Source organism: Sprattus sprattus (assembly GCF_963457725.1).
Source record: "Sprattus sprattus genome assembly, chromosome: 3".
NCBI classification, from domain to species: domain Eukaryota; kingdom Metazoa; phylum Chordata; class Actinopteri; order Clupeiformes; family Clupeidae; genus Sprattus; species Sprattus sprattus.
Window position 1 is genome coordinate 15,206,847 of NC_137922.1, and position 12,633 is coordinate 15,219,479.

The following is a 12,633-nucleotide window of genomic DNA, read 5'->3' on the forward strand; positions in this document are numbered from 1 at the left end:
CTCAGATATCTCGTTTCCTCTCGGCATTGTTGATCTGGATACACCTGGGCACTACAGTAGTTTGGTTGGTTTCCTCTCTCTTTTAATCTGTGTTGCCCAACCCTTTTCCTAAAGATGTCTCAGTTGATTGGTTTGCTTAATTGAATAATTAAGCACACAAATATGTTTCACCGAATCTGTTACGGAGTAGTCACATTGATGCGTTGGAATGCGTTGATGCGTCAGGGTTAACGCATCCCCATTCACTTTGAATGGGGTGACGTCATCCTTTGTCGAACTGAATTGTGGCTCCGTTTGGTTTGCGTGCGTTGCGTTTCATGGTTTGCTTGCGGCAAGAGTTGAAGAATGTTGAACTTTTCGAGAGGCAATGCATGCGTCAGCCAATCATATTGCCTTTCATGCATAACTGACAGCACAGGCGCTAGCCAATCATATCCCGTATATGCTCAGAGCGGCAAGCTAAAAAAAAAAGATGGCTGACCAAACTCCGTAGATGGTCGTATTTGTACCTACAAGTTGGTGGTTGGACTTTTTTTTGGTTAGATTTTTTTAAAGTTACCGAGAAATAGACACTGTACAATGTAAAAACATGTTTATTGTAACTGAAAAACTATGTCTCATAGGATTTGCGAGGTGTCTGAGCACCCTATCTAATGATAGCATGCTACTACTCACAGGGTAAAAGCTTGCTAGTGACATGATTGGTTTGTTGACCTGTCAATCTCACTATAACGTCTCCGGTATCAACAGAACCCCACGCGCCAGACTCCTCCTCCGCCATCTGTTGGATCAACGCATTCTAACGCAGCAATGTGACCGACCCGATACCTGCTTGACTTTACCAATGCAGCTGGGGGTTCACTTACTTTTGAAAATACACTTATTCCATGTTTCATGTACTTTTTTGGCTACTCAAACAATTCCCTCTAAACAAGTACATGCAAATGATAAACATAAACCTGACATTTCATCTATGGAAAATTGGTGATGAAAAAAATTAAACAACAGAAAACTCTTAAGTGCTCAAGGGGTTCACATACTTTCAAGTGGCACTGTATATAGTGGGATAAACTGACCTCTAGTTCACACACAGGACTCGTGGTTAAAACAGCCTGTGGGCATCCCTCTTCTGTACTGATAATAAATAGAGGGTCTGGACTGGTTGAGCTTATCTGCCCAGGCTGGTGATGCTGTGTGAATGTCTGTGTGATTCTCTGGTCTTCTCCTGCTTTGCCTGGAGCTGATGTAACTGTACAATAATCAGCCTTTGGAATAATGCAGGCTCATTTCAGCCCAGCCAAAGAAATATCTTTCTTTCCTGCCTTCCTCCCTCCCTCCTTTCCTCAGGTGATGGACCTCAGTGTAGAGATTACTTCATCTCTTTTGGCGTGGTCAAGCCATTGCTGTCGTTCATTAATCCCTCGATTCCCATCACCTTCCTGCGGAATGTCACTGAGGACATCGTAAACCTCTGCAGGAACAAGGACCCTCCCCCGCCCATGGAGACCGTCCAGAAGGTGTGTGTGTGTTTGTGAGTGCATGCTTTTCTATTTGCACATACGAAGATGCTTACATACATGTATGTGTGTGTTTGCATTTTTCTCTCTACATACAGTGCCACTTGAAAGTATGTGAACCCTTTGAGCACTTAAGCGTTTTCTGTTGTTTTACCATGATTTTTCATTTTTTTATCACCAATTTTCCATAGATGAAATGTCAGGTTCATGTTTATCATTTGCATGTACTTGTTTAGAGGAAATTGTTTGAGTACCCAAAAAACTACATGAAACATGGAATTAGTCCATTTCAAAAGTAAGTGAACCCCCAGCTGAATTGATAAAGTCTAGCAGGTAACAGATTCAGTGCAATTTATTTGGGTGATTAATTAGTCAATTGAGCAAACCGATCATCTGAGACATCCTTAGGGAAAGGTTTGGGCAACACAGATTAAAAGAGAGAGGGAACCAACCAAACTACTGTAGTGCCAAGGTGTACCCACACAGATCAACAATGCCGAGAGGAAACGAGATATCCGAGAACATCAGGAAGAAGGTACTGACAGCCCATCAGTCTTGGGAAAGCTATAAGACCATCTCCAAAAGATTCCAGCTCCATCCATCCATCCAAGACAAATCATTTTGAAATGGAGGGCATTCAACATGACCGCATCTCTGCCTAGAAGTGGACGCCCATCAAGACCATCACCAAGAAGCACCAGAAGAAGAATAAATCAGGTAAAAGTCAACCCACACATCACCTCTAAAGAGTTTCGGACCTCTCTGGCAGCATCTGGGGTAAATGTACATGGGTCTACAATCAGACGAAAATTGTTGGTTTTGATCTTGACAAAATAATTCTATCTCGGACTCATCTGTCCAAAGAAGGGACTTCCAGAAGGCCTTTGGTTTATCCAAGTGCTCTCGGGCAAAGTTGAAACAGGCAGTTTTGTTCTTTCTTGAGAGCAGAGGCTTCCTTCTAGCAACCCGATCATGAATGTCATGTCTATTCAATTTTCGTCTGATTGTAGACCCATGTACATTTACCCCAGATGCTGCCAGAGAGGTCTGAAACTCTTTAGAGGTGATGTGTGGGTTGACTTTTACCTGATTTATTCTTCTTCTGGTGCTTCTTGGTGATGGTCTTGATGGGCGTCCACTTCTAGGCAGAGATGCGGTCATGTTGAATGCCCTCCATTTCTAAATTATTTGTCTTGGATGGATGGATGGAGCTGGAATCTTTTGGCGATGGTCTTATAGCTTTCCCAAGACTGATGGGCTGTCAGAACCTTCTTCCTGATGTTCGGATTTCTCGTTTCCTTTCGGCATTGTTGATCTGTGTGGGTACACCTTGGCACTACAGTAGTTTGGTTGGTTTCCTCTCCCTTTTAATCTGTGTTGCGCAAACCTTTCCCTAAGGATGTCTCAGATGATCGGTTTGCTTAATTGACTAATTAAGCACCCAAATAAGTTTCACTGAATATGTTACCTGCTTGACTTTACCAATTCAGCTGGGGGTTCACTTACTTTTGAAATGGACTAATTCCGTGTTTCATGTAGTCTTTTGGCTACTCAAACAATTCCCTCTAAAAAAAGTACATGCTAATGATAAACATAAACCTGACATTCCTTCTATGGAAAATTGGTGATGAAAAAAATGAAAAATCATGGTAAAACAACAGAAAACTCCTAAGTGGTCAAGGGGTTCACATACTTTAAAGTGGCACTGTAGATGCTCACCTACCTACCAACCCTGTGCTGTTGTTTTTTGCAAACCTGTGTGTGTGTGCACATGCACCTATAGTATGGTCCAGTGAAACATCCCCTTGTCTGTTTGCCTCAGTAATACAGTAATGCCAGCTCCTTGCTGACTGACTACTGTGTCAGTGGGTTTGTGCCTCCTTGTGTGTTGTGTAATTAAAGCTCTTAGTTATGGCTGTGTTCAGATGAGAAATCTGCTGCAGGAGACTTAAGAGCTCATACTGTCACAGCTCTTGCTGATGCTGTCGACGGGGAAACACACACACACCAGAGCCTGTGCTCAGTCTGCATCATTGCTGTCTGCTGCTGTTACTGGTCTCACACACACTCATCGAAACACACATACGCGCGCACACACACACACACACACACAGTGTGCCAAATAATCGTCATGACGATGCATCGCGATTCTAATTTTCACGATCTACTGCATCGATTGTTGACGCCAAGTATCGATTATTAATTTAAAAAAAAAAAAAAAAAAAAATTTTTTTTTTTTTTTTTTTTTTTTTTTTTAAATCGCATGAATGGTTGGCGAACATCAAGCATTTCTGGCCGCGCGATACTGCGACAAGTCATTCATAAACCAAACATGCAGTGTATCCAGTAATAATAATATTTGTGTTAAGTAACCTCCAAAAGTCGTTTAAATAAATACAGCTATGTATGAACTGAGTTGCTTTGAGTTATCAATTGAACACACTATCCAGATCATACACAGCCAGTCAGCCACTGGTAATGGCTTCATTTTTTTCTAACAGTGTTCAGTGAAAATTCGCAATGCATCGCAATGCATCGCAATAATTCAAGTATCGCGATGCATCGTGATAGAATCGCATCGTGGCATGTGAATCGTGATACGAATCGAATCGTGACTTCTTTGGCAATACCCACCCCTAACACACACACACACTGCATCGGATTGCTCTTCAGCGTTGGGAAGGCGTGCACACGCTCTTAAACCCAGAGTTCTATTTCGTTTCTACTGACCGCCAGAGGCGGTGCTTTCAGAACTGGATGTCTATCACGTTAACGTGTAGTTCGAGTATTTGTATCAACAAAGTCGCCTGTGACCTGGGTGACGTATGCCCTTGCCCTGTTACTAAAGGCATGCTCACCCAGGTCCTGACCCTTCTATCTTCTCGCGTCAGGTGAGTTAATGAGTATGTTCACTCCACAGGTGAGTGTAATCGCATGCTAATCGTTGGGAGTCTTGCAAACCTTAGGGTTGGAGCTGCGAATTCTCGCCCTCTAAAGACTGCGATTAGCATCATAAATCAACGTTGCAGTGGGCTATCAGTAGCTACAGGTGTTTTTCGCCTTAAAACTGATAGTTAAACCCACTCGCTGATAATCCGAAAAAAACGGATAATTGCCTCTTCTATTTGTAGGCTACCGTGTGTCTCGTGTTCACTCTTGAATACGACAGTAATGAGTTAAGAGGCATTGGGGTGTCAGTATAGGTGTTTCTTGCCTTACGCCCGACTCACATTGTTGCGTTGATGCAACGGATGGTGGAGGAGGAGTTTGGCGCATGGGGTTCTGTTGATAACGGAGACGTTATAGTGAGATTGACAGGTCAACAAACCAATCACGTCATTAGTAAGCTTTTACCCTGTGAGTAGTAGCATGCTAACCCTAACCCATCATTAGACAGTGTGCTCAGACACCTCGCAAATCCTATGATACGTATTTCTCAGTTAAAATAAAGGGGTTTTTACATTGTACAGTGTCTATTTCTCGGTAACTTTTAAAAAATCTAACCAAAAAAAAGTCAAACAACCAACTTGAAGGTACAAATACGACCATCTACGGAGTTTGGCAGCCATGTTTTTTTTTTTTGAGTTTGCCGCTCTGTAGACGTGAGCATATACGGGATATGATTGGCTAGTGCCTGTGCTGTCAGTTATGCATGAACGGCAATATGATTGGCTGACGCATGCATTGTCTGTCGAAAAGTTGAACCTTCTTCAACTCTTGTCGCGAGCAAAGCATGAAACGCAACGCACGCGAACCAAACGGAGCCACAATTCAGTTCGGCAAAGGATGACGTCACCCCATGCAAAGTGAATGGGGATGCGTTAACCCTGACGCATCAACGGCTTCCAACGCAACAATGTGAGTCGGGCGTTACAATTATTAAACCCAATTGTTGCCCGAGTTAGCTAGAAGCTCCTCGCATAATCGTTTTCCCCTACTATCGTCTGTGCCGTCGTAGTGTCACGATTGGATGCAGCAGTCAGTATAGGTGTTCTCGCCTCACAACTGATAATTAAACCCACTTGTTTACTTAGGGGGCTATCAGCAGGCTACAGGTGTTTCTCGCCTTATAGCTGTAAATAAAACCACTTGTTAAGCGAGATGGGAGCCCTCGCATAGTTTGGTTTTGTACCGTTGTTGTTATGAAGATGCAAGCAGCGTTCTCGCTATAAGCATTCAATTAAGTAAACGAACGGTATTTTGCTACTGTCGGCTTTGTGTTCACGCTAGAAGCAGGCTAAAGCAGCTATGTTTGGGGAACTGTTAATTTGCAACTGTTAGCGAGGGGTCCGCTCTTAAACAGTACAGGATTTGTACTACTTTCGGCTTTGTGTGCTATAGACCCTTTCGCCGTTGGTAAACAATGCTCAGCGTTCTAGGTTGCGCACGCATTCTGGGGGCAAAAGAAATGGCTTAAGTTCATGCCTGCGTTCGCTTTATCCTAATGATCTCGGAAGTTACGTTAATAAATTGACATTAAGTTATGGAATCCAACTTCCCGATCCATATTCGATCACGGATTGGATAGTTGACCCATCAAAATGGACAGATATTTATACATACTTAATAGAAAAACCCAGTGTTTACACAAAAGATACATTACGATCATTCAAGTCACTCGATGCCTATAACTACGTTGTCTGCGGGCATGTCCACTCCAGGATATTAAGTACTGCGACCTCAATGATGATTTCTGCGTCCTAAAATCTGAGGTGCTACCAAGCCAATGACAAGGAACAAAGACAATAATGTATAAACCATGTGTTTTTATCAACAAACCCACCAACGCTACCGCTTCACGTTAAATTGCACATGCATGGCAGAGTAAGTCGACCTTATCATAAACGTTTCATCGTCAAGGTTTACGTGTAGGAACTACATAACCATTGCAACCACGGTTAACTGTAATGTTAGCGAATGAGCTAATATTTACACTCTTTTAAGTCTCCTGTACGTCCAAGCCCAAACCTATTCTTGAGGTTTCAAACATTTTCCAGGCTATTTGGCATCTAACAAAAAAAAAAGCGTTGTAACTCTTATTTATGCTACAATACAACTTATATTTGTTATGATAGCCACATTTAGTATACTCGTTTTTGTCTTATACCATTTTTTTTATCTGACATTGCAGGCTATAGGGTCTTGTTGCAGCCATGCAGCAGCAGTGCTGTTAAAGATTGAGCTCTATGTTAGGATGGGGAGGACAGGGAGGGCATCTTGTACATCTGGAGCATGTAAAACAACACAAGCCTGCATACAGTGTGAAAAGCCAGACTATGGTAAAATGATTCACTGTGTCCAATGTGACAGCCACTTCCACTACGGCTGTGTGCAAATTTAAAGAAAGCAGTGAAAGAGGTAAAAAAGCATGAGCTTAAGACAAGGTTCAAATAGTTTTAATTTAATAAAGAAAGCATAGTACATAGTCATTTATTTGTCTGAATATCATTTGTGGATTACATTTATCAGCAAACACAGTTCATTTTATATCATTTGGAAACAACAGACTTGCAGAGATTTGTGAGGGCACCACACACATTCACTATATCATCTAGGAGGTCAACTTGTGACACTGGAATGACCGATTGTAAGATTTTAAAATTCTTCCACCGGCCAATAACTCTTTCTATGTGAATTCTTACAAGTGAAAGTTGTCTTGATGTGTCAACCTCATTAGCTGGTAGTTGTCTTTTTCCTTCGGTGAAATTTGGAATAAGCAGGGTGGCACCATACACGGCAAGCTCTTCTCTAATTAAAAAGCCCCTATCAGCTAAAATGTCATCTGTAGGCTCCAAAAGATCTAAAAATCCCATTGATTGGTAATCTGCTTGTCTGACACCCGGCCACCCGAACCTGGGGATAGAAAGGATATGGCCCCGGCGGGTGTAATGCCAACTAAATACTTAACTGTATTGTGGTGTTTATATGTAGACCATGTCTGGGCCTGGGCAGTCAAGTTACTAGGTCTGTCTATAAAAATCTCTGTGCACTTTTGGGCATGTTCTTTAAAACAGCAGTCTGACTTGGCCATTTTATAAGTGGTTTCAACACTTTAGCCATAGAAGGTAACCAGGTTCTCAAAATGCATGATATTGTGCTGTTCGATACTTGAAACCTAAGTGCTATGTCAGTGTTAGTGAGATCCAATCTAAGTTTCATAAGCACAATCAGTAGGTGATCTCCCAGGGTACGTATTTCAGTAAACTTTTCTACATTGCCTTTTAGTTTTTTCAATAACCAGTCAAAGATTATAGTAGTTATTCCTGTGAGAAAAAGAAACTGTACACTGTTATTTCTGATTGAGTGGTAAGAATACTTGTTGTTCTGAAGCTCTTCTATTAGCTTCTTGTTTTCATTTTGGATTTCACCAAACTCTTGGTGCAGGCTCACATATTCAACCTGAATCTGTTCATACATGTGCCTCAGATTTTCATAATCTTTCTTTGGGCACATGGCATCCTCTTCCAATGGGGCTCATCTTCAACTGTAAGACATTATTGTGAAGACAGGAATTATAAGTTTTACTGACAACACATGTAAAACACAAATAATGAGTAGCACAAGTACATTTTACATGTTTGATTGAATTGAAAAGTGTGTTCTCACCAGGGCAAAGATCAGTAGTCAATAGGGAAGGTGATTTAACAGATCTCTCAGATAGCAGTTTATTCCTTTGAAAATCTGTAAGATTAGATTGCACATAATTAGGGATGAGAACCGATAAGATTTTAACGATTCCGGTTCCTTATCGATTCCTGCTTATCGAACCGATTCCTTATCGATTCTCTTAACGATTCTTATAATTTGGTAAGGGGTGAAAAAAGAGCACAAACGGGGTTTTTACATTAATGTTCTTTTATATACATTTCTAGAATGTTTACATAGACATTTTAATAAAACATTCTAGAAATTTATATAAAAGAACATGTGTTCTGTTTAATATAAACGTTCATAAAAATAACAAAGCTCCTTCCTTTTTTAAAAGGGTATATTATTAACTGAGCTGCCAAAAAAATGTAACTAGCAGTGGCAAAGACTATTTACAATTTTTGTGCAGAAAAATTAGCATGTCTGCCTGCTCTGGGAGGATACGCGATCGCTCAGGGCTAATTGTGTCTCCAGCTTGACTGTATATTTTCTTGTAGGTTGCTTGGTTGTATTGCTAATAGCGAACTATTATGCTAAACGCTTCTAATAGCAATGTAGAGTCCACTACAAGCACAATAACGTACTGAAACATACTTACTTGTATCATGTACAAACTAGGCACTCAGTATATTTAACACTTAGCTATTGCTGCCACTGAATTGGCGACGAGAAACTTATCCATATCGAACTGTCAAACTGAGGGAGCTGCACGCGTTATTATTAACGGAGTATTTTGTACAGCCTAACCCTACCCTAGAACCAACAGAGGGGAGGCAAGCACTGCCCCTGCCTCTAGCCAACGGCTGGAAATAGAAGATTCTACAGTTAAGCTAGCCTAGTTATGTAAGTTATATATAATATATGACAATGTCCAACATCGCCCATTCTGTTAAGCAATTCAATGCTAAGTTTAGTTATGGTTAACACGAAAACGCAAACGTTTGCTGATAACACACGAGTAACACCGTTATGACTTATGATAAAACATTTTGAGGAGTTTACCTTGGCAAGTTAGGGATGAAGCGCCGACGTTAGTTGAGCTGCTGCTGGCATCGAAAACATGACATTCTTGTAATTTTATACCATGTGTGCTCAAGTGCTTATTCATGGTAGATGTACTTCCTCCCTTTGAGGAAATACATTTTTTACAGAGGTTACAAGTGACCGTGTTCGCATCCGTTCGGGTGAAATAGCAGCAGCTTTAGATCACTTTAGATCGCTTCTGTCGCGTTGCCATTTCTGCTGCGGTCTGATTTTATTATAAGAGTTCGCGCATGCGCAAACGGCACATAGACCCGTTAACAGACCCGGTTATGAATTTGGCTAACGATTCCAAAGATTCGGCTCATTGGGAACCGGTTCTAAACAAGACCCGGTTCTCGGTTCCCATCCCTACACATAATAGAGGTAACTACTGACTGCCATTTCTCTCAAAGCTTGCAATACAGAGCAGGCGATGTTACCTTGGATAGCTAGCTTTGATGCCATAAGTTAACATCACCTGCTCTAGGTTGCAGGCACTGTTGGCTGCTAACTTATCAAGAGCAAACACGCCTTACCTCTCCAATTTAGCTTCAGGTCTCTGGCGAAGGGACAATGTCAGGGCTTTCGTAGTTAATTGAGGCTTCTCCTACGAGTAAATTAAGTACAGACTCAACCCACGATCATTGTATGCATTGTATAATTGTATGAAATGAATAAATGAATGTACTATGAACTAGCTAACATTAACGGTTAGCTAACGTTAATGGTTAGATATCGTTAACGTTAAGTTAACCTAAAATTGCAAGGCTAAAGTTAGATATGGATAACATTAGCTATCTAGGGAGCTGTTTTGGCCAACTAAGTTATCTCAGATTTAACTAACACAATTTCAAGTCAGCTAACATAAACAAAATTCACTTACCGGATATAAAATGTGACCCACATATGCGTGCATTTTTAATGATGTCTTCAGTCCAGTCCACTCGTTTTATAGCTTGAAGCCAGAATCTACGCCTGTTTGCATTAAACAGTCTTTTCCCCGAAGGAATGCGGTAGAAATTGAGACCTTTTTTTTTTAGTTGACCTGTTTTGGCATCCCACAACACAACAAGATGGCATTTTTTTAACGAAGAAACCGAGACGAAGAAATCCTTAGCTTTATCTCTCCAAAATCCTCTTGCACTGTCACTAACTATGGCTAAAATTTCCGCTTTTTTGCCTCCAGAATGTTTGCGCTTAACGTTTATGACGTAGGTCATAAAAGGGTCTATAAGCGGGCTACATTACCTACTGATGGGTGACTGACGGGTGATTATTCATACACCCCGCAAAATCAGTTCCAAAGCAGCGAGTTTTGGTAACTGTTGACAAGCGTGTCCGCTCTTAAACTGAAGCCTAACTTTTGAAGTTGAATCATTGCCATGACCAGGTTAAATTGTGACTGTTAACGAGTTTGTCCGCTCTCAAACAGTGCAGGATTTTTACTACTGTCGGCTTTGTGTATACGCTATAAGCAGGCTACATTTACCTACTGATGGGTGACTGACGGGTGATTATTTATACACCCCGCACATTCAGTTCTAAAGCAGCGAATTTGGTAACCGTTAATGAGCGTGTCCGCTCTTAAACTGAAGCCTACCTTACGTAACGTAACCTTTCGTAACGTAAGATTAATCATTGCATGATCAGGTTAAATTCGTTTGGTTAATATGGAGGCTTGGTCCATAATAAACTGCCTAGTTCAAGGGGTGCAAATTTCAGTGGTTCAGCATTTATTATGGGGTTCAGGTGACTGTGTAGTGGAGTGTGGTCGCTCCTAAACAGTAACCTATCTTATATAACACGGCCTAGTGTTATCCGCTTAGGCTGCTGGTAAAATATCACTCCCTATAATTCTATATATATATTGCATACATGTTATATATATTCTAGCATGTTCATTACATGCACTGATTGCCGGGCCCCTCTTGAGCAGAGGGAGGCACGGTAAGTGTCCCTCATGCCTAGGTGTTTAGCACCTCAGGCAAGGACTTACTGAGCTGGCATGCATGAACTGCAGCTGCATGAGTCTAGCTGTGCGCTGGAGAGGCCGGCCCAGCGAAGCCACTCCCAGCACAGAGACGCAGCGCCATGTCTCCTAAGCAATGCAAACGCCGGAGGCCTGATTCCCGGGAAGCCTCTGGTAGGGGCAAACGCAGTAAACTTGATCCGCTTGCCCAGAGGGTAGGCACGTCGACTTTGGAGTTTGCAGAAATAAAGACTCTGTTTCTTAATCTGCAACAACCTGCTGCACAGCCTGCTAGTGCTCTCGCTACAGTGGCTCCACAGTCTCCTTCGGAGGTGCTCCCTACAATATTGTCGCCAGCTCTTGAGATCCTCAAGAAGGATGTTCTCTCCACCAGGGCTTCATAGAGGCCCCTATTGCGCTCATCCCAGTTCCCTTGGTACGAGCCACACCACACTGAAGGGCTCAGAGAGCAGGCGTTGCCTACATGACCAGGGAGTTTGGTAGGCTGTGTCCTAGTTAACCCAGGCCCGATGCCAGATATGGTTGGCCCGGTCTCCACTGTGGAGACGTGCAGGGAATCCCTTTTTTCTCTTCCTGTCATTCCAGGACAAAGGTTTGGTCCTGCCGCACAGTAAGCTCTGGAGTGCAGCCTACAGGTTACACAGGCCAGAAAACAGTTGCCAGTCTTAGCCTTGAGGCGCCCGGCAGACAGAGGTCCTCTAGGGTTAGGGCGCCCACCACCGAGGTTCCATGGGGTCAAAATGACCCAAACAGGGGTCTGGCCATACGTCAGAAGATCTGGGATATCTTGAAGAAAGGCGCCATCGAGCCGTTAAACAGGCTGGCACTAAACCGGGGATTCTATTCCGCCTATTTTATCACTATCGGTACAGGTGTTTCTCGCCTAAATAAACGATAGTAAGACCCACTTGTGGATAATCTGAAAAAAAGATGAGTCTGCCTCTTGTATTGTGTACCGTGTGTAACATTTACGCTCGGGTAATGGTTTGAGGCAGTCGGCTGGTAGGGGTGTTTCTTGCCTTACAAACCGATAGTTTAACCCATTTGTTAAGCGAGTTAATCTAAATATATTCAGGGTACCCGCGAGGTCTTAAAAACTTGAAAAAGTCTTACATTTAGTATTCATAATTTAAGGCCTTGAAAAGGTATTATATTTTGTCAACCGGTCTTAAATTTCGTCAACAGGTCTTAAATTTCGTTCATCAAGTCCACATTTGTTTATTGTTCGTTGTGACAACGAATCTTAGCACACCCAAACGCCGCATCAAAAATACCATGCAACCTGTATCTGAACTGGCTGAGATGCTGACACGATTTAAAGGATAAAACTAGCTAACGTTAGCTATTCACTAGCTGCGCTAGCTAGCGAGACAGTTATCTAGGACACTGCCCTATCAGGGACAGGGTAATGCTAGTTAATAAGCTTCTGCTATCACAGGCAACAGTGGAGCGGGG

The 12,633-nt window shown here is 42.2% G+C and overlaps 1 protein-coding gene across 1 annotated transcript in view; it reads left to right on the forward strand.

Annotated features, from left to right (window-relative positions):
- LOC308362639 (importin subunit alpha-4-like) overlaps positions 1-12,633 on the forward strand; it is a gene marked incomplete at both ends in the record, with an annotated part of 35,293 nt that overhangs the window by 12,620 nt on the left and 10,040 nt on the right. The window contains 1 exon segment of the mRNA XM_080835370.1: positions 1,348-1,517. Within this exon segment, the coding sequence (XP_080691496.1) occupies positions 1,348-1,517 (170 nt within the window).